Raw genomic sequence first — 21,697 nt, 5'->3', positions numbered from 1 at the left:
CTACAACTTCAATCACACATGCAAGGAAAGGGGCAGCGGGACAGGGCAGAAAGTAATATAGTAATTCATTTTGATCCATCAGCTAATCATTCTTCTGAGCTTTAGTAGCATTTGGAAACAGTTGCATGACTAAAAAAAAAAAATCCTGTCAGTATTTCAGGCTTTAAGTCAAGACAGTTGAATGTAGGTGTTTTAGGCACTTGTTATTTGATCCAGCTGTCAGAGAGAACTGTATGGAGTAGAAATTTGCTTCAAATGAAATCATTTTGGGCTGTGAGATATTGCAAAACACAGGACAGATTCTCTCCGCTCACTGGTGCATGCTGTCTGGCGAGAGTATGGCTTTCTCACAGAGAAATGAATTCAGCTTGAAAATTATCCGAATGAGCTGAAACAATGGGATATTTTTTGTGTTTGTGTGTGTAAGCTCACACACTGGCATCATGGGGTTACAGCTCAAATTCATCTGCCTGGAAAAGAAAAAAAAACAAAATACCACCAAGAGAGAAACTTGAAGTCAAACTGCTGGATTTCATTATGAAGCAACCTTTCATCCGCCTACACCACTTCCCACTGCAGGTTTGGAGGAGGAGAGGCAACCAGCCAGAGTGTCCACTCATATCAACCAAAACCATTAAAGCATCTGTATTGAACTTGGAGAGGATCATTTTCACAAAAAAAAAAAAGAAAAGAAAAGGTGGGTGGGTGGGTGAGCTGCATTTTGGGGTGTGGGGCTCCCAACTGTGTACTCTTAAACAAAAAAGGGCTACGCAAAATCGTAGTAGGGTTCAGTTCAACTGATATTCAATTTTCCCCAGAACACAACTGTTTTGCATTGCATTGCACTTAATGTTAAAACTGATCATTCCTGCGCCATGGATCATTGGATCAAAATACAGTAATAATTATTTGATAGTTCAAAGTATCAAGACTTTTGATATACATATATTAATGTACTTCCCACTATTTTATGGGACTGGCTTTTGAATGTTGCTTTGACAAGTCCCATGTGGGGTATGTTAAAATTTGATGTATGTTTAATGAAATTAACATATGTGTATTGCCACTGAGGATAAAGTGTAAAGGGGGTGAGAGGGCAATAAAGTTCAATGATGGGAGCTTTTCATATTTCAAGGGATCAATAAATTGAGTGATATCTTTCACTCCTCCAATAGATGGAGAATTTAAACAAAAAAAAAAAAAGAAATGCCACGAGAGAAAAGGTGAAATACTGGCTTTTATGACTAATTGTGTGCATATCAAAAAGACATGACACATAGAAACAAAACTAGTATATGTATATATTACACATATTTTCACTTTTTAAATTAATGTGTGTCTTTAACAATTAGAGAAAACAAAATAAAAGCTATAGTTTTGATTTAGCATTTAGGCTAAATAGTCTTGTTTTGTTGGTTCATGAAGCTCTTGACTTTGGTTTTAATCCAAGGATGTTAATAAGGCTTTTTCACAAAAGTGTCAGCACAAACACCTGTTTGGTTTAATGTTGAATCACAAAATATGTTGCCCTTATGTCAACAGAAAGGGAGAAAAATACTTGCTTTTATCCATTAAAAAGTTCCTACTTTGGTAGATTCAGAGTTTCCAAGTTATTAAATTTGATATATGTTAATACGTTTATTTGTATGATGAGACTGTACTGTAGCTGAGGCAAATTGTCCCTTTGTCATTTTGGTGATAATCAAAGCCCATAAAAATGAAATATGGTCTTATGGACGGTAACAAGCCATCAAAATATATTTTAAAAAAATATATATCTTTTTTCCAGAGTCAAGGACACCACATGGCTTCCCTTATGACATGTAATTTCAAACAGACTGATGTGGTATACTACGTCATTATCCAACATCAGACACAAAGCAAATTCCTCCTTTAAATGAAAACGATTCTGTTTCTTAGTTGCCATGTCTGTGAATTATTTCTCTCTGAGTATGTAGTTAAATTATAACTCGAAGTACAACAAAACTTCAATTACAAAAAAATATGGTAGAAATTTGCGTTCAGTCAGCCAAGTTCTTTAACGCAGTGAATCAGTCACGGACAGCACATTTGTTTCACTTAGAGCTCTAACTTACAAGGTAGTATTAGCTAAGCCACATCGGTGGTAAAATACATTTTTGAAGGCAATTACACATTGCAACACTCACTGATCATCTTACCTGAGAATTTGATTTTCGCGGTTACTCCTGACCATTCAGTCAAAGCTATCTTCTGAAATTGTTGAACCATCAAGGATAACAGCATGTAATCCAGTCATACACGCACATCACAAGTGTGCAGGGGTGTCTAACTTTTTTCCTCTTTCTGTGCCCCTCCTTCAGCACAAAACTGTTTGGCTTTCCAGAGGAAGGTGGTACTTTCCGTCGCTAAAGGAAACCCAGTTCAGCTCCTTCCTTTGTGGTGCAAAAACAATTGACGCAAACAAGAGCACTGGGATCACATCCTGTGACTGAGGCAGACATTCTTCCATCATGCCTAAGAATCATAGGAGCCGATTTTTGTTTTTTGCCCGTGCTGCCCAAATTAAATGAATCCCACCAAAGTGATGATTGTCACAAATTCCCTCCTTTTATAGATTGCGTTGGGAAAGTTCACTTTCTACATCAACTAGTTCAAAGTTCAGTTCACAAATGACAGAAAAAAATTAACTAGTTCTGTTCTAGGTTTTTAATTCAAAAATGTTGAACTAAGTTCATGGTTTAAAGAAAAACTAGCTTTTAGTTCTTTAATTATTTTTTTTTACGTTGTGAGCGATTATTTTTCAAAATTATTGCCACAGCCCATTTTTTCATACATTGTAACACTGAAACTACGTGTCAGATTTGATCTTGATATCCAATTTTGAATCCTTATCAATTTATCATGATTAGGGTTTATATTAGCATTGAGGGAACAGCCCTGAAAATACTGGCATTTCACCATTGTTAGTTTAACACTTAATGCCCAGTCAGTTCATACAAATAGGCAGCTGCAGCTTTCACCCCTAGCTTATTGTCAAAGAGATGAGGCCAGACTTTTTCCCCGAATGGTCTTTTTTAATGAGGAATTATTAAAGTCAAACAGGAGAATAGTAGTTATAGTAGATTTTTCCCACCTTCTTTATCACTGACCTTTTCAGAAAATTATTTTAAGTAATCATTTGAAGATGTGCGAACAGTGGACATAGCAGCGTCTGAACTAGTGCAGCTGCATTCATTTGTTTTTTACCTTAATGCTTCGTTTGCAGTTTGACTGTGGTGGCTGGTGTTGCCAGATTTAGTGTTTTTTTCCAATACAGATGAACGCCTTTTGGTGGTGTGTTTTAGCATGGTTTTCTATGAAAGTCTGGCACACTCTTGAACTAAGCTAAACTGTGAGAGAACACCATTTCACAAATGCCAGTAGGAACACATTCACAACGTTCATGATGCGGAAATACAGTGCGGTAAGTTCCCGTTTGCCCTAAATATGAACGCATTTACGCACAACATTGCCAACTTTTAACTTTACAAACTTAAATGTTACTTCTTTGGTCTGGTATGTCCTCCACAAATGACATAACCATTTTGTGCAGTAGCCTATTATAATGAATCAAGCGGGCCTGAGGCTTGACTTCTGCTGCAATAAAAGTCTATTCATCAAGCAATAGGTATAAGAATAGGTATAGGAATAATAAGTACATAAGTGCTTATTTGTCTACTCTCAGGTGTCGTCTAGAAAGAATTTTTAGTAGGTAGCTCTAGAAAATTCAAAACAAACCAGAATGGTCACATTTACTGAAAGTTTGTGTGAAATAAAGGCAAATATTTTGAATATTATTATTTTTTTTTATATGACATGCACATCATAATGACAAATACTGCTTGTTCACCCTTTTAAATTCCTTAAATCTTTTATTTGGTTCAACAGGCAGAATGCAATCATAAAAAAACATAATCATGCTTAATCATCAAAAAGAGTCTATTCACACAGATTTTCTTTGCAAACAATTGACACATTTTGCACTTATGGCAAGGCACGTGTACATAGAGAAATGAAGAGGAGGCTAAAGAGACTGAAACAAAAACAGTTGAGTATGAAAATGACACAGGGTTAATATTAAGCAAATATATATTTTGTTAATGGCACAAATTTAATGGTAAATACACTTTCTTTTCATGGTGGGACTGGCAGGACTTAAGCACAATTGTTGCAGACTTTCACAAAATTTGTAACAATTGCTGTATATATACAATGTTTTCGGTTTTACACTCATTAAAATTGCAAGAAGCCAGTTAAGTGTTGTGTATGTTTTTCTTGTGCACAGATATTTTTGCATGAAAGAGAAAAACAAAAAACATTAACACTCTGTTTGGATGTGTTCACATCTATCGCCTCAAAAGAAAAGTTCAGTTCAATAGACCTGTTAACACATCCATACAAAAACAATTCCTGGAACAACATTTTATAAAATAAAATGGGAACAACAAAACCTTTAAAGATGGTTGGTGAGATTGTTGTGAGATGGCATATGTTCAATAAATCTGGACTATGTACAAAAATATTTCTTTCTACATTACAAATCAATCTTATTTACAGTTTAAAGGAGTTTTAAACAATCTCATGCACTCTTTATTTGCCTGACAAACAAAATTGAGATGACTGTGTTAGTCCCTGTAGGACTCGAATGATTAATTTGTGGCTTTTGTGGCTGTCAAAAGTTTTCTATCTATGAATGCACATGAGAAACTTTCATCAGTGTTAAATTCATTTTTTTGGAGAAACAGAGAATTCAAGTCTTGGAAACCTGAAACCACCACCACTGTCACTGCTGGATGATGAAGATAACCTTGATTTCTTTGAGGTTAGTGAAACACCTGCATTCCCCTCCAGCCCTGCCTCACATTCTTCCCCAAGTGTCACTTCATATGAGCCCTTAGACTTTGAACCGAAACCACCAAAGGTGCCAAACTTTAATTTGCCTTTCTTTCCTTTTACCTTGCCACCTCCTAGATCTAATGAAATGTCGCCACTTTCTGCCTCTTGGTGAGATGACGGAACACTACTAACTGAGAGTCCTCCCTCATCACTTAGAGAAGAAGATCTGTGCCTTGATTTTGTCAATAGATCCAAAGAGGCTGACTTTCCTTTATGTGACACGCCGACTTTGGGATCACTTTCTAATTCCAATTTCCCACTGTGTGTTTTCCCAGTATGCATACTAAAGTCTTTCGAGACTTGGCCACCCTTTTCACCTACTCTCAATTCCACATTTGTTCCACGAAGGTCACCTGCGCTGCCACCCTTTGCTTTTGATTTGCCAAATAATTTGGGGATTTTGACATTTATTTTACTTTCACTGTACCTCTGTTGCGGAGAAGGAAACTCCAGATTTTCTGAACTCACTTTACAGCTAACAGATGGAGGCTGTATGTTTATGTCTGCACTATCTGGTAATTCTGCATTTGCTCCACCTGGCTGCTCTTCCAACTGTGGCAAAGCTATACCAAACTTTGGTACCTGTATTTTAGGAAATGTTACACTACCTTCTGGATAATGAAGACCACCACTTGCTTTAAGACCTGCAGAAAAGTTTTCTTCTTCTGATTTTAGATTTACATGAACATCAGGAGCAGGCATGGTCACATTTGGTACTTTTGGAGACTTTATTTTCACACCCTTCCCTTCTACACCAACAGCAGGACTGCCAGTGCTTGTGTTGAGGCTAGCTGAAGGCAACTCTACATCAATTTGTTCCAGCCCACCTGATCCATCCACTTTAGCTTTTGTTGATTTTAAATCCAATTCCACACCAGGAAAATGAAGTCTACCAAAAAGAGGTTTCTTCACCTTTGTTCCTTTGACACGAATGTTGGTGGCATCTATGTCAGTGTTGACTGCAGGTGTTTCAATATCAATATTAGAAGTCTTTACCTTTCCTTTCACTTTAGGGAGTTTAAATTTACCCTTGATACCTCTTCCTTTTGCATCTGTGTCAGGAACATTGACATTGGCATCAATATTTGGCTGACAAATCTCAGGGTTGACTATCATATTATCAAATGTGGGTGGTGTTACTGAAAACTCAGACTCATCATTTTCAGATTTTATTCCAAATTTTGGAGCTTTAAACTTTGGAAATTTGACACCAGTTTTGACTGTATCACTATGAACAGTGACGTCACGACCAAGATCAGGTGTGGGATATCTTTTCTCGAAACCTGCACCTCTGATGTTTAAATCTGGTACTTTGATATCACCCTCTAATTTTGGTGAATACAAGTCAATGTCACCTTTTATTTTGGGCCCACTGACATGTAAATCTGGCATGTTGGGTCCTGAAATTGCTGCCGTTTTGATGTTTGGTAGTTTGAATCCCCCCTCGATGTCAGCATCAGGTCTTTCGATATCCATTTCTGGAGTTTCAATTTCTACTTTTGTCTTTGGGAGTGACACATCTCCCTCTAACTTTGGCCCTCTCAAATTCACATTGGTGTCTGGTATCTTCGGCACTTTAATTTTTGGCATTTTTATCTTTGGAAATTCAAATCCGCCTTTTACTCCCTCAATGTTCATGTCAGGACCTTCAATGCCAACATCCGGTGCCACAATTTCTCCCTCTACTTTCGGTGCTGAAAAGTCCATGTCACCTTTTATTTCCGGCCCCCTCAAATTAAGATTCACATCTGGCCTACTGAGTTTGGGTCCTGCAATTGTTGGCATTTGGAAACTTGGACCTTTAATTCTTCCACTCGAACTACCCATTTCAATCTCAGGGACGTCGATGTCAACTTTTGGAACACTGGCATCAATGTCTGCTTTTGGGACACTCACATTAAGATCTGGGCTTCCAATCTGGGGACCCTTCATTCCAAAGGATGGAATCTGGAATTTTGGCATTTTGAATCCTGCTTTCAGGTCAGCATCAGGTCCTTCAATTTCCACGTCTGGAGTATCCATTTCTACTTTCGCCTCTGGGAGTGATACGTTAAGATCTCCTTCTAAATTGGGTCTTTTTAGGTCAAGATCAAAGCCTGGTATCTTCACTCCTTTGAGTTTTGGCATTTTTAGCTTGGGCCCCTTGCCGCTTGCATCAGGTCTTTCAATTTCAATCTCTGGAGCCTGAATACCTACATCTGGAAGGTTCATGTCAATGCTACCTTTGGGTAGATTCATGTCAACATCAGGAACGTCCCCCTTTCGACCTCTGAAATCAAGAGATGGCATTTTTATCGTTGGCATGGAAATGTGGGGTCCTGAGATTTCTGGCAACTTGAAACTTGGCCCTTTTATTTTGGCACTCGGACTACCCATATCAATCTCAGGGCCTTCAATGGCAATTTTTGGAGCATTGACATCAATGTCAGCTTCTGGGGCACTCACATTAAGATCTGGGCATTCAATCTGGGGACCCTTCATTCCAAAAGATGGCATCCTGAATTTTGGTAGTCTGAATCCCCCCTCAATGTCAACATCAGGTCTTTCGATATCCATTTCTGGAGTTTCAATTTCTACTTTCATCTTCGGAAGTGACACATCTCCCTCTAACTTCGGCCCCTTCAAGTTCACATCGGCGTCTGGTATCTTCGGCAATTTAACTTTTGGCATTTTTATCTTTGGAAATTCAATCCCGCCTTTTGCACCCGCAATGTTCATGTTAGGACCTTCAATGCCAACATCCGGTCCCACAATTTCTCCTTCTACTTTTGGTGCTGAAAAGTCCATGTCACCTTTTATTTTTGGCCCCCTCAAATTAAGATTCACATCTGGCATAGTGAGTTTGGGTCCTGAAATTGTTGGCAACTTGAAACTTGGGCCTTTGATTTTTCCACTTGGACTTTCAATATCAAGCCCAGGGCCTTCGATATCAATTTTTGGAGCATTGACATCAATTTCAGCTTTTGGGGCACTCACATTAAGATCTGGGCATTCAATCTGGGGACCCTTCATTCCAAAGGATGGCATCCTGAATTTTGGTATACTGAATCCCCCCTTCAGGTCAGCATCAGGTCCTTCAATTTCCACATCTGGAATATCCATTTCTCCTGTCGTCTTTGGGAGTGATACGTTAAGATCTCCTTCTAAATTGGGTCCTGTCAAATCAACGTCAATGTTTGGCATCTTCGATCCTTTGAATCTTGGCAATTTTATCTTGGGCCCTTTGATGCTTGCATCTGCTCCTTCCATTTCCATTTCTGGTGACTTAATGGCAACATCTGGAGCATTCAAATCAACATTGGCTTTGGGAAGATTTATGTCAACATCAGGAACCTCCACATTTGGACCTCTGATGTTAAATTTTGGCATTTTTATCTTTGGCATTACAAATCCCCCTTTTCGTCCCTCAATGTTGACGTCGGAACCTTTTACGTCAATATCTGGCCCCGCGAAGTCACCCTCTAATTTTGGTACTGAAACATTCAGATCACCTTTTAATTTGGGACCTCCCAATTGAAAATCCACATCTGGCATACTCAGTTTGGGTCCTGAAAGTTTTGGCATCTTGAATTTGGGGGTTTTCATTTTCCCAGTTGGACTATCGCTGTCAAATACCGGTCCTTTCATGTGAAATTCAGGAGCATTAACATTAATGTCAGCCTTTGGAAGACTCAGGTCAACATCGGGAGCTTCAATTTCAAACTCTGGGGCCTTGATACCAGCATCTGGAGCAGTTACATCAACATTGGCTTTGGGAAGATTGATATTAACTTCAGGAGCCTCAACCTTTGGTCCTCTGAGGTGAAATGATGGCATTTTAAATTTTGGAAAATCAAAGCCCCCTTTTGTTTCCTCCACATCAACCTTTGGACCTTTGATTTCAACTTTTGGCCCTTTTATTTGTCCTTCAGCTTTTGGAACGGATACATCCAATCCACCTTTAGTTTTTGGGCGTTTAAGGTGTAAATCGACATCTGGCATAGAGAGTTTGGGTCCTGAAATTGTTGGCATTTGGAAACTTGGACCTTTTATTTTTCCACTCGAACTACCCATTTCAATCTCAGGGACGTCGATGTCAACTTTTGGAACACTGGCATCAATGTCTGCTTTTGGGACACTCACATTGAGATCTGGGCCTCCAATCTGGGGTCCCTTCATTCCAAAGGATGGAATCTTGAATTTTGGCATTTTGAATCCCGTTTTCAGGTCAGCATCAGTTCCTTCAATTTCCACGTCTGGAGTATCCATTTCTACTTTCGCCCCTGGGAGTGATACGTTAAGATCTCCTTCCAAATTGGGTCTTTTTAGGTCAAGATCAATGTCTGGTATCTTCACTCCTTTGAGTTTTGGCATTTTTAGCTTGGGCCCCTTGACGCTTGCATCAGGTCTTTCAATTTCAATCTCTGGAGCCTGAATACCTACATCTGGAAGGTTCATGTCAATGCTACCTTCGGGTAGATTCATGTCAACATCAGGAACGTCCCCCTTTCGACCTCTGAAATCAAGAGATGGCATTTTTATCGTTGGCATGGAAATGTGGGGTCCTGAAATTTCTGGCAACTTGAAGCTTGGCCCTTTTATTTTGCCACTCGGACTACCCATATCAATCTCAGGGCCTTCAATAGCAATTTTTGGAGCACTGACATCAATATCAGCTTCTGGGGCACTCATATTAAAATCTGGGCATTCAATCTGGGGACCCTTCATTCCAAAAGATGGCATCCTGAATTTTGGTAGTCTGAATCCCCCCTCAATGTCAGCATCAGGTCTTTCGATATCCATTTCTGGAGTTTCAATTTCTACTTTCATCTTCGGAAGTGACACATCTCCCTCTAACTTCGGCCCCCTCAAGTCCACATCGGTGTCTGGTATCTTCGGCAATTTAATTTTTGGCATTTTTATCTTTGGAAATTCAATCCCGCCTTTTGCACCCGCAATGTTCATGTCAGGACCTTCAATGCCAACATCCGGTCCCACAATTTCTCCCTCTACTTTCGGTGCTGAAAAGTCCATGTCACCTTTCATTTTCGGCCCCCTCAAATTAAGATTCACATCTGGCATAGTGAGTTTGGGTCCTGAAATTGTTGGCAACTTGAAACTTGGGCCTTTGATTTTTCCACTGGGACTTTCAATATCAAGCCCGGGACCTTCGATATCAATTTTTGGAGCATTGACATCAATTTCAGCTTTTGGGGCACTCACATTAAGATCTGGGCATTCAATCTGGGGACCCTTCATTCCAAAGGATGGCATCCTGAATTTTGGTATATTGAATCCCCCCTTCAGGCCAGCATCAGGTCCTTCAATTTCCACGTCTGGAATATCCATTTCTCCTGTCGTCTTTGGGAGTGATACGTTAAGATCTCCTTCTAAATTGTGTCCTGTCAAATCAACGTCAATGTTTGGCATCTTCGATCCTTTGAATCTTGGCATTTTTATCTTGGGCCCTTTGATGCTTGCATCTGCTCCTTCCATTTCCATTTCTGGAGACTTAATGGCAACATCTGGAGCATTCAAATCAACATTGCCTTTGGGAAGATTTATGTCAACATCAGGAACCTCCACATTTGGACCTTTGATGTTAAATTTTGGCATTTTTATCTTTGGCATTACAAATCCCCCTTTTCGTCCCTCAATGTTGACATCGGAACCTTTTACGTCAATATCTGGCCCCGCGAAGTCACCCTCTAATTTTGGTACTGAAACATTCAGATCACCTTTTAATTTGGGACCTCCCAATTGAAAGTCCACATCTGGCATACTCAGTTTGGGTCCTGAAAGTTTTGGCATCTTGAATTTGGGGGTTTTCATTTTCCCAGTTGGACTATCGCTGTCAAATACAGGTCCTTTCATGTGAAATTCAGGAGCATTAACATTAATGTCAGCCTTTGGAAGACTCAGGTCAACATCAGGTGCTTCAATTTCAACCTCTGGGGCCTTGATACCAGCATCTGGAGCATTTACATCGACATTGGCTTTGGGAAGATTGATATTAACTTCAGGAGCCTCAACCTTTGGTCCTCTGAGGTGAAATGATGGCATTTTAAAATTTGGAAAATCAAATCCCCCCTTTGTTCCCTCCACATCAACTTTTGGACCTTTGATTTCAACTTTTGGCCCTTTTATTTGTCCTTCAGCCTTTGGAACGGATACATCCAATCCACCTTTTGTTTTTGGGCGTTTAAGGTGTAAATCGACATCTGGCATCGCAAGTTTGGGTCCTGAAATTGTTGGCATTTGGAAACCTGGACCTTTTATTTTTCCACTCGGACTACCCATTTCAATCTCAGGGACGTCGATGTCAACTTTTGGAACACTGGCATCAATGTCTACTTTTGGGACACTCATATTAAGATCTGGGCCTCCAATCTGGGGACCCTTCATTCCAAAGGATGGAATCTTGAATTTTGGCATTTTGAATCCCGCTTTCAGGTCAGCATCAGGTCCTTCAATTTCCACGTCTGGAGTATCCATTTCTACTTTCGCCCCTGGGAGTGATACGTTAAGATCTCCTTCTAAATTGGGTCTTTTTAGGTCAAGATCAATGTCTGGTATCTTCACTCCTTTGAGTTTTGGCATTTTTAGCTTGGGCCCCTTGCCGCTTGCATCAGGTCTTTCAATTTCAAACTCTGGAGCCTGAATACCTACATCTGGAAGGTTCACGTCAATGCTACCTTTGGGTAGATTCATGTCAACATCAGGAACGTCCCCCTTTCGACCTCTGAAATCAAGAGATGGCATTTTTATCGTTGGCATGGAAATGTGGGGTCCTGAGATTTCTGGCAACTTGAAACTTGGCCCTTTTATTTTGCCACTCGGACTACCCATATCAATCTCAGGGCCTTCGATAGCAATTTTTGGAGCATTGACATCAATGTCAGCTTCTGGGGCACTCACATTAAGATCTGGGCATTCAATCTGGGGACCCTTCATTCCAAAAGATGGCATCCTGAATTTTGGTAGTCTGAATCCCCCCTCAATGTCAGCATCAGGTCTTTCGATATCAATTTCGGGAGTTTCAATTCCTACTTTCATCTTCGGAAGTGACACATCTCCCTCTAACTTCGGCCCCTTCAGGTTCACATCGGCATCTGGTATCTTCGGCAATTTAACTTTTGGCATTTTTATCTTTGGAAATTCAATCCCGCCTTTTGCACCCGCAATGTTCATGTCAGGACCTTCAATGCCAACATCCGGTCCCACAATTTCTCCTTCTACTTTTGGTGCTGAAAAGTCCATGTCACCTTTTATTTTCGGCCCCCTCAAATTAATATCCATATCTGGCATGGTGAGTTTGGGTCCTGAAATTGTTGGCAACTTGAAACTTGGACCTTTGATTTTTCCACTTGGACTTTCAATATCAAGCCCAGGGCCTTCGATATCAATTTTTGGAGCATTGACATCAATTTCAGCTTTTGGGGCACTCACATTAAGATCTGGGCATTCAATCTGGGGACCCTTCATTCCAAAGGATGGCATCCTGAATTTTGGTATACTGAATCCCCCCTTCAGGTCAGCATCAGGTCCTTCAATTTCCACGTCTGGAATATCCATTTCTCCTGTTGTCTTTGGGAGTGATACATTAAGATCTCCTTCTAAATTGGGTCCTGTCAAATCAACGTCAATGTTTGGCATCTTCGATCCTTTGAATCTTGGCATTTTTATCTTGGGCCCTTTGATGCTTGCATCTGCTCCTTCCATTTCCATGTCTGGTGACTTAATGGAAACATCTGGAGCATTCAAATCAACATTGCCTTTGGGAAGATTTAAGTCAACATCAGGAACCTCCACATTTGGACCTTTGATGTTAAATTTTGGCATTTTTATCTTTGGCATTACAAATCCCCCTTTTCGTCCCTCAATGTTGACGTCGGAACCTTTTACGTCAATATCTGGCCCCGCGAAGTCACCCTCTAATTTTGGTACTGAAACATTCAGATCACCTTTCAATTTGGGACCTCCCAATTGAAAATCCACATCTGGCATACTCAGTTTGGGTCCTGAAAGTTTTGGCATCTTGAATTTGGGGGTTTTCATTTTCCCAGTTGGACTATCGCTGTCAAATACCGGTCCTTTCATGTGAAATTCAGGAGCATTAACATTAATGTCAGCCTTTGGAAGACTCAGGTCAACATCAGAAGCTTCAAATTCAAACTCTGGGGCCTTGATACCAGCATCTGGAGCAGTTACATCAACATTGGCTTTGGGAAGATTGATATTAACTTCAGGAGCCTCAACCTTTGGTCCTCTGAGGTGAAATGATGGCATTTTAAATTTTGGAAAGTCAAATCCCCTTTTTGTTCCCTCCACTTCAACTTTTGGACCTTTGATTTCAACTTTTGGCCCTTTTATTTGTCCTTCAGCTTTTGGAACGGATACATCCAATCCACCTTTAGTTTTTGGGCGTTTAAGGTGTAAATCGACATCTGGCATAGAGAGTTTGGGTCCTGAAATTGTTGGCATTTGGAAACTTGGACCTTTTATTTTTCCACTCGAACTACCCATTTCAATCTCAGGGACGTCGATGTCAACTTTTGGAACACTGGCATCAATGTCTGCTTTTGGGACACTCACATTGAGATCTGGGCCTCCAATCTGGGGTCCCTTCATTCCAAAGGATGGAATCTTGAATTTTGGCATTTTGAATCCCGCTTTCAGGTCAGCATCAGTTCCTTCAATTTCCACGTCTGGAGTATCCATTTCTACTTTCGCCCCTGGGAGTGATACGTTAAGATCTCCTTCTAAATTGGGTCTTTTTAGGTCAAGATCAATGTCTGGTATCTTCACTCCTTTGAGTTTTGGCATTTTTAGCTTGGGCCCCTTGACGCTTGCATCAGGTCTTTCAATTTCAATCTCTGGAGCCTGAATACCTACATCTGGAAGGTTCATGTCAATGCTACCTTCGGGTAGATTCATGTCAACATCAGGAACGTCCCCCTTTCGACCTCTGAAATCAAGAGATGGCATTTTTATCGTTGGCATGGAAATGTGGGGTCCTGAAATTTCTGGCAACTTGAAACTTGGCCCTTTTATTTTGCCACTCGGACTACCCATTTCAATCTCAGGGACGTCGATGTCAACTTTTGGAAAACTGGCATCAATGTCTGCTTTTGGGACAGTCACATTAAGATCTGGGCCACCAATTTGGGGACCCTTTATTCCAAAGGATGGAATCTTGAATTTTGGCATTTTGAATCCCGCTTTTAGGTCAGCATCAGTTCCTTCAATTTCCACGTCTGGAGTATCCATTTCTACTTTCGCCCCTGGGAGTGATACGTTAAGATCTCCTTCTAAATTGGGTCTTTTTAGGTCAAGATCAATGTCTGGTATCTTCACTCCTTTGAGTTTTGGCATTTTTAGCTTGGGCCCCTTGCCGCTTGCATCAGGTCTTTCAATTTCAATCTCTGGAGCCTGAATACCTACATCTGGAAGGTTCATGTCAATGCTACCTTTTGGTAGATTCATGTCAACATCAGGAACATCCCCCTTTCGACCTCTGAAATCAAGAGATGGCATTTTTATGGTTGGCATGGAAATGTGGGGTCCTGAAATATCTGGCAACTTGAAGCTTGGCCCTTTTATTTTTCCACTCGGACTACCCATTTCAATCTCAGGGACGTCGATGTCAACTTTTGGAACACTGGCATCAATGTCTGCTTTTGGGACAGTCACATTGAGATCTGGGCCTCCAATCTGGGGACCCTTCATTCCAAAGGATGGAATCTTGAATTTTGGCATTTTGAATCCCGCTTTCAGGTCAGCATCAGTTCCTTCAATTTCCACGTCTGGAGTATCCATTTCTACTTTCGCCCCTGGGAGTGATACGTTAAGATCTCCTTCTAAATTGGGTCTTTTTAGGTCAAGATCAATGTCTGGTATCTTCACTCCTTTGAGTTTTGGCATTTTTAGTTTGGGCCCCTTGACGCTTGCATCAGGTCTTTCAATTTCAAACTCTGGAGCCTGAATACCTACATCTGGAAGGTTCACGTCAATGCTACCTTTGGGTAGATTCATGTCAACATCAGGAACGTCCCCCTTTCGACCTCTGAAATCAAGAGATGGCATTTTTATCGTTGGCATGGAAATGTGGGGTCCTGAGATTTCAGGCAACTTGAAACTTGGCCCTTTTATTTTGGCACTCGGACTACCCATATCAATCTCAGGGCCTTCAATATCAATTTTTGGAGCATTGACATCAATATCAGCTTTTGGGACACTCACATTAAGATCTGGGCATTCAATCTGGGGACCCTTCATTCCAAAAGATGGCATCCTGAATTTTGGTAGTCTGAATCCCCCCTCAATGTCAGCATCAGGTCTTTCGATATCCATTTCTGGAGTTTCAATTTCTACTTTCATCTTCGGAAGTGACACATCTCCCTCTAACTTCGGCCCCCTCAAGTTCACATCGGTGTCTGGTATCTTCGGCACTTTAATTTTTGGCATTTTTATCTTTGGAAATTCAATCCCGCCTTTTGCACGCTCAATGTTCATGTCAGGACCTTCAATGCCAACATCCGGTCCCACAATTTCTCCTTCTACTTTTGGTGCTGAAATATCCATGTCACCTTTTATTTTCGGCCCCCTCAAATTAAGATTCACATCTGGCATAGTGAGTTTGGGTCCTGAAATTGTTGGCAACTTGAAACTTGGGCCTCTGATTTTTCCACTGGGACTTTCAATATCAAGCCCGGGGCCTTCGATATCAATTTTTGGAGCATTGACATCAATTTCAGCTTTTGGGGCACTCACATTAAGATCTGGGCATTCAATCTGGGGACCCTTCATTCCAAAGGATGGCATCCTGAATTTTGGTATACTGAATCCCCCCTTCAGGTCAGCATCAGGTCCTTCAATTTCCACGTCTGGAATATCCATTTCTCCTGTCGTCTTTGGGAGTGATACATTAAGATCTCCTTCTAAATTGGGTCCTGTCAAATCAACGTCAATGTTTGGCATCTTCGATCCTTTGAATCTTGGCATTTTTATCTTGGGCCCTTTGATGCTTGCATCTGCTCCTTCCATTTCCATTTCTGGAGACTTAATGGCAACATCTGGAGCATTCAAATCAACATTGCCTCTGGGAAGATTTATGTCAACATCAGGAACCTCCACATTTGGACCTTTGATGTTAAATTTTGGCATTTTTATCTTTGGCATTACAAATCCCCCTTTTCGTCCCTCAATGTTGACGTCGGAACCTTTTACGTCAATATCTGGCCCCGCAAAGTCACCCTCTAATTTTGGTACTGAAACATTCACATCACCTTTTAATTTGGGACCTCCCAATTGAAAGTCCACATCTGGCATACTCAGTTTTGGTCCTGAAAGTTTTGGCATCTTGAATTTGGGGGTTTTCATTTTCCCAGTTGGACTATCGCTGTCAAATACAGGTCCTTTCATGTGAAATTCAGGAGCATTAACATTAATGTCAGCCTTTGGAAGACTCAGGTCAACATCAGGAGCTTCAAATTCAACCTCTGGGGCCTTGATACCAGCATCTGGAGCATTTACATCAACATCGGCTTTGGGTAGATTGATATTAACTTCAGGAGCCTCAACCTTTGGTCCTCTGAGGTTAAATGATGGCATTTTAAATTTTGGAAAATCAATTCCCCCTTTTTTCTCCACCACATCAACTTTTGGACTTTTGATTTCAACTTTTGGCCCTTTTATTTGTCCTTGAGCCTTTGGAACGGATACATCCAATCCACCTTTTGTTTTTGGGCCACTAAGGTCTAATTCGAAATCTGGCATAGAGAGTTTGGGTCCTGAAATTGTTGGCATTTGGAAACTTGGACCTTTTATTTTTCCACTCGAACTACCCATTTCAATCTCAGGGACATCGATGTCAACTTTTGGAACACTGGCATCAATGTCTGCTTTTGGGACACTCACATTGAGATCTGGGCCACCAATCTGGGGACCCTTCATTCCAATGGATGGAATCTTGAATTTTGGCATTTTGAATCCCGCTTTCAGGTCAGCATCAGTTCCTTCAATTTCCACATCCGGAGTATCCATTTCTACTTTCGCCTCTGGGAGTGATATATTAAGATCTCCTTCTAACTTGGGTCCTGTCAGGTCGAGATCAATTTCTGGCATCTTCGGTCCTTTGAATCTTGGCATTTTTAGCTTGGGCCCCTTGCCGCTTGCATCAGGTCTTTCAATTTCAATCTCTGGAGCCTGGATACCTACATCTGGAAGGTTCATGTCAATGCTACCTTTGGGTAGATTCATGTCAACATCAGGTACGTCAACCTTTGGACCTTTGATATTAAATGATGGCATTTTTATCGTTGGCATGGAAATTTGGGGTCCTGAGATTTCTGGCAACTTGAAACTTGGCCCTTTTATTTTGCCACTCGGACGACCCATGTCAATATCAGGGACGTCGATAGCAATCTTTGGAGCATTGACATCAATGTCAGCTTCTGGGGCACTCACATTAAGATCTGGGCATTCAATCTGGGGACCCTTCATTCCAAAAGATGGCATCCTGAATTTTGGTAGTTTGAATCCCCCCTTGATGTCAGCATCAGGTCTTTCGATATCCATTTCGGGAGTTTCAATTTCTACTTTCATCTTCGGAAGTGACACATCTCCCTCTAACTTCGGTCCCTTCAAGTTCACATCGGCGTCTGGTATCTTCGGCACTTTAATTTTTGGCATTTTTATCTTTGGAAATTCAATCCCACCTTTTGCACCCGCAATGTTCATGTCAGGACCTTCAATGCCAACATCCGGTCCCACAATTTCTCCTTCTACTTTTGGTGCTGAAATATCCATGTCACCTTTTATTTTCGGCCCCCTCAAATTAATATCCACATCTGGCATGGTGAGTTTGGGTCCTGAAATTGTTGGCATCTGGAAACCTCGACCTTTTATTTTTCCACTCGGACTACCCATTTCAATCTCAGGGACGTTGATGTCTACTTTTGGAACACTGACATCAATCTCTGCTTTTGGGACACTCACATTTAGATCTGGGCCTCCAATCTGGGGCCCCTTTATTCCAAAGGATGGAATCTTGAATTTTGGCATTTTGAATCCTGCTTTCAGGTCAGCATCAGGTCCTTCAATTTCCACGTCTGGAGTATCCATTTCTACTTTCGCCTCTGGGAGTGATACGTTAAGATCTCCTTTTAACTTGGGTCCTGTCAGGTTGAGATCAATTCCTGGTATCTTAACTCCTTTGAGATTTGGCATTTTTATCTTGGGCCCCTTGCCGCTTGCATCAGGTCTTTCAATTTCAATCTCTGGAGCCTGAATACCTACATCTGGAAGGTTCATGTCAATGCTACCTTTGGGTAGATTCATGTCAACATCAGGAACGTCAACCTTTGGACCTTTGATATCAAGTGATGGCATTTTTATCGTTGGCATGGAAATGTGGGGTCCTGAAATTTTTGGCAACTTGAAACTTGGCCCTGTCATTTTTCCACTCGGACTACCCATTTCAATCTCAGGGACGTCGATGTCAACTTTTGGACCACTGACATCAATCTCTGCTTTTGGGACACTCACATTAAGATCTGGGCCTCCAATCTGTGGACCCTTCATTCCAATGGATGGAATCTTGAATTTTGGCATTTTGAATCCCGCTTTCAGGTCAGCATCAGTTCCTTCAATTTCCACGTCCGGGGTTTCCATTTCTACTTTCGCCTCTGGGAGTGACACATTAAGATCTCCTTCTAACTTGTGTCCTTTCAGATCGAGATCAATTACTGGCATCTTCGGTCCTTTGAATCTTGGCATTTTTAGCTTGGGCCCCTTGCCGCTTGCATCAGGTCTTTCAATTTCAATCTCTGGAGCCTGAATACCTACATCTGGAAGGTTCATGTCAATGCTACCTTTGGGTAGATTCATGTCAACATCAGGAACGTCAACCTTTGGACCTTTGATATTAAGTGATGGCATTTTTATCGTTGGCATGGAAATTTGGGGTCCTGAAATTTTGGGCAACTTGAAACTTGGACCTGTCATTTTGCCACTCGGACTACCCATTTCAATCTCAGGGACGTCGATGTCAACTTTTGGAACACTGGCATCAATGTCTGCTTTTGGGACACTCACATTAAGATCTGGGCCTCCAATCTGGGGACCCTTTATTCCAAAGGATGGAATCTGGAATTTTGGTATTTTGAATCCCGCTTTCAGGTCAGCATCAGTTCCTTCAATTTCCACGTCTGGAGTATCCATTTCTACTTTCGCCCCTGGGAGTGATACGTTAAGATCTCCTTCTAAATTGGGTCTTTTTAGGTCGAGATCAATGCCTGGTATCTTCACTCCTTTGAGTTTTGGCATTTTTAGCTTGGGCCCCTTGCCGCTTGCATCAGGTCTTTCAATTTCAATCTCTGGAGCCTGAATACCTACATCTGGAAGGTTCATGTCAATGCTACCTTCGGGTAGATTCATGTCAACATCAGGAACGTCCCCCTTTCGACCTCTGAAATCAAGAGATGGCATTGTTATCGTTGGCATGGAAATGTGGGGTCCTGAGATTTCTGGCAACTTGAAACTTGGCCCTTTTATTTTGCCACTCGGACGACCCATGTCAATCTCAGGGACGTCGATGTCAACTTTTGGAACACTGACATCAATTTCAGCTTTTGGGGCACTCACATTAAGATCTGGGCATTCAATGCCTGGTATCTTTGCTCCTTTGAGTTTTGCCATTTTTATCTTAGGCCCTTTGCCGCTTGCATCAGGTCTTTCAATTTCAATCTCTGGAGCCTGAATACCTACATCTGGAATGTTCATGTCAATGCTACCTTTGGGTAGATTCATGTCAACATCAGGAACGTCAACCTTTGGACCTTTGATATTAAGTGATGGCATTTTTACCGTTGGCATGGAAATGTGGGGTCCTGAAGTTTTTGGCAACTTGAAACTTGGACCTGTCATTTTTCCACTCGGACTACCCATTTCAATCTCAGGGACGTCGATGTCAACTTTTGGAGCATTGACATCAATGTCAGCTTCTGGGGCACTCACATTAAGATCTGGGCATTCAATCTGGGGACCCTTCATTCCAAAAGATGGCATCCTGAATTTTGGTAGTTTGAATCCCCCCTTGATGTCAGCATCAGGTCTTTCGATATCCATTTCGGGAGTTTCAATTTCTACTTTCATCTTCGGAAGTGACACATCTCCCTCTAACTTCGGTCCCTTCAAGTTCACATCGGCGTCTGGTATCTTCGGCACTTTAATTTTTGGCATTTTTATCTTTGGAAATTCAATCCCACCTTTTGCACCCGCAATGTTCATGTCAGGACCTTCAATGCCAACATCCGGTCCCACAATTTCTCCTTCTACTTTTGGTGCTGAAATATCCATGTCACCTTTTATTTTCGGCCCCCTCAAATTAATATCCATATCTGGCCTTGTGAGTTTGGGTCCTGAAATTTTTGGCATCTGGAAACCTGGACCTGTCATTTTTCCACTCAGACTACCCATTTCAATCTCAGGGACGTCGATGTCAACTTTTGGAACACTGACATCAATTTCAGCTTTTGGGGCACTCACATTAAGATCTGGGCATTCAATGCCTGGTATCTTCGCTCCTTTGAGTTTTGCCATTTTTATCTTGGGCCCTTTGCCGCTTGCATCAGGTCTTTCAATTTCAATCTCTGGAGCCTGAATACCTACATCTGGAAGGTTCATGTCAATGCTACCTTTGGGTAGATTCATGTCAACATCAGGAACGTCAACCTTTGGACCTTTGATATTAAGTGATGGCATTTTTACCGTTGGCATGGAAATGTGTGGTCCTGAAATTTTTGGCAACTTGAAACTTGGACCTGTCATTTTTCCACTCGGACTACCCATTTCAATCTCAGGGACGTCGATGTCAACTTTTGGAGCATTGACATCAATGTCAGCTTCTGGGGCACTCACATTAAGATCTGGGCCTCCAATCTGGGGACCCTTTATTCCAAAAGATGGCATCCTGAATTTTGGTAGTTTGAATCCCCCCTTGATGTCAGCATCAGGTGTTTCGATATCCATTTCGGGAGTTTCAATTTCTACTTTCATCTTCGGAAGTGACACATCTCCCTCTAACTTCGGTCCCCTCAAGTTCACATCGGCGTCTGGTATGTTTGGCACTTTAATTTTTGGCATTTTTATATTTTGAAATTCAATCCCACCTTTTGCACCCGCAATGTTCATGTCAGGACCTTCAATGCCAACATCCGGTCCCACAATTTCTCCCTCTACTTTCGGTGCTGAAATATCCACGTTACCTTTTATTTTCGGCCCCCTCAAATTAATATCCACATCTGGCCTAGTGACTTTGGGTCCTGAAATTGTTGGCATCTGGAAACCTGGACCTGTCATTTTTCCGCTCGGACTACCCATTTCAATCTTAGGGACGTCGATGTCAACTTTTGGAACATTGACATCAATTTCTGCTTTTGGGACACTCACATTAAGATCTGGGCATTCAATCTGGGGACCCTTTATTCCAAAGGATGGAATCTGGAATTTTGGCATTTTGAATCCCGCTTTCAGGTCAGCATCAGTTCCTTCCATTTCCACGTCTGGAATATCTATTTCTCCTTTCGTCTTTGGGAGTGATACGTTAAGATCTCCTTTTAACTTTGGTCCTGTCAGGTTGAGATCAGTGTTTGGCAACTTCGATCCTTTGAATGTTGGCAGTTTTAGCTTTGGCCCCTTGCCGCTTGCATCAGGTCTTTCAATTTCAATCTCTGGAGCCTGAATGTCAGCATCAGGTTTTTCAAGATCCATTTTTGGAGTTTCAATTTCAATGGATAAA

General features: G+C 41.4%; 2 protein-coding genes across 8 annotated transcripts in view; both read right to left on the bottom strand.

Moving 5' to 3' along the window:
* The window catches only part of klhl4 (kelch-like family member 4), a 30,103-nt gene extending 27,767 nt beyond the window's left edge, over positions 1-2,336 (bottom strand). Inside the window, exon 1 of one of the 2 annotated variants that reach the window (XM_076046443.1) lies at positions 2,181-2,336. In XM_076046443.1, the coding sequence (XP_075902558.1) occupies positions 2,181-2,215 (35 nt within the window). In that variant the 5' untranslated portion in view covers positions 2,216-2,336. The remainder of the gene's footprint in view (positions 1-2,180) is intronic. The other variant, XM_076046442.1, reaches the window with a different exon arrangement.
* A 1,537-nt stretch (positions 2,337-3,873) lies between these two features.
* The window catches only part of ahnak (AHNAK nucleoprotein), a 29,536-nt gene continuing 11,712 nt past the window's right edge, over positions 3,874-21,697 (bottom strand). Inside the window, exons 1-2 of one of the 6 annotated variants that reach the window (XM_076046388.1) lie at positions 17,892-21,697; positions 3,874-17,849 (exon numbers count right to left, since the gene is read on the bottom strand). In XM_076046388.1, coding sequence (XP_075902503.1) covers positions 4,747-17,849; positions 17,892-21,669 — 16,881 coding nt within the window. In that variant the 5' untranslated portion in view covers positions 21,670-21,697 and the 3' untranslated portion in view covers positions 3,874-4,746. The other 5 variants (XM_076046389.1, XM_076046390.1, XM_076046391.1 and 2 more) reach the window with 5 other exon arrangements.

The sequence above is a fragment of the Nelusetta ayraudi genome, unplaced genomic scaffold (genome assembly GCF_046127955.1).
Source record: "Nelusetta ayraudi isolate G7.1 ecotype Tasmania unplaced genomic scaffold, CSIRO-AGI_Nayr_v1 ptg000090l, whole genome shotgun sequence".
Lineage (NCBI taxonomy): Eukaryota > Metazoa > Chordata > Actinopteri > Tetraodontiformes > Monacanthidae > Nelusetta > Nelusetta ayraudi.
The sequence above is the reverse complement of the archived record's forward strand: the minus strand, read 5'-3'. Positions and strand labels throughout refer to the sequence as shown.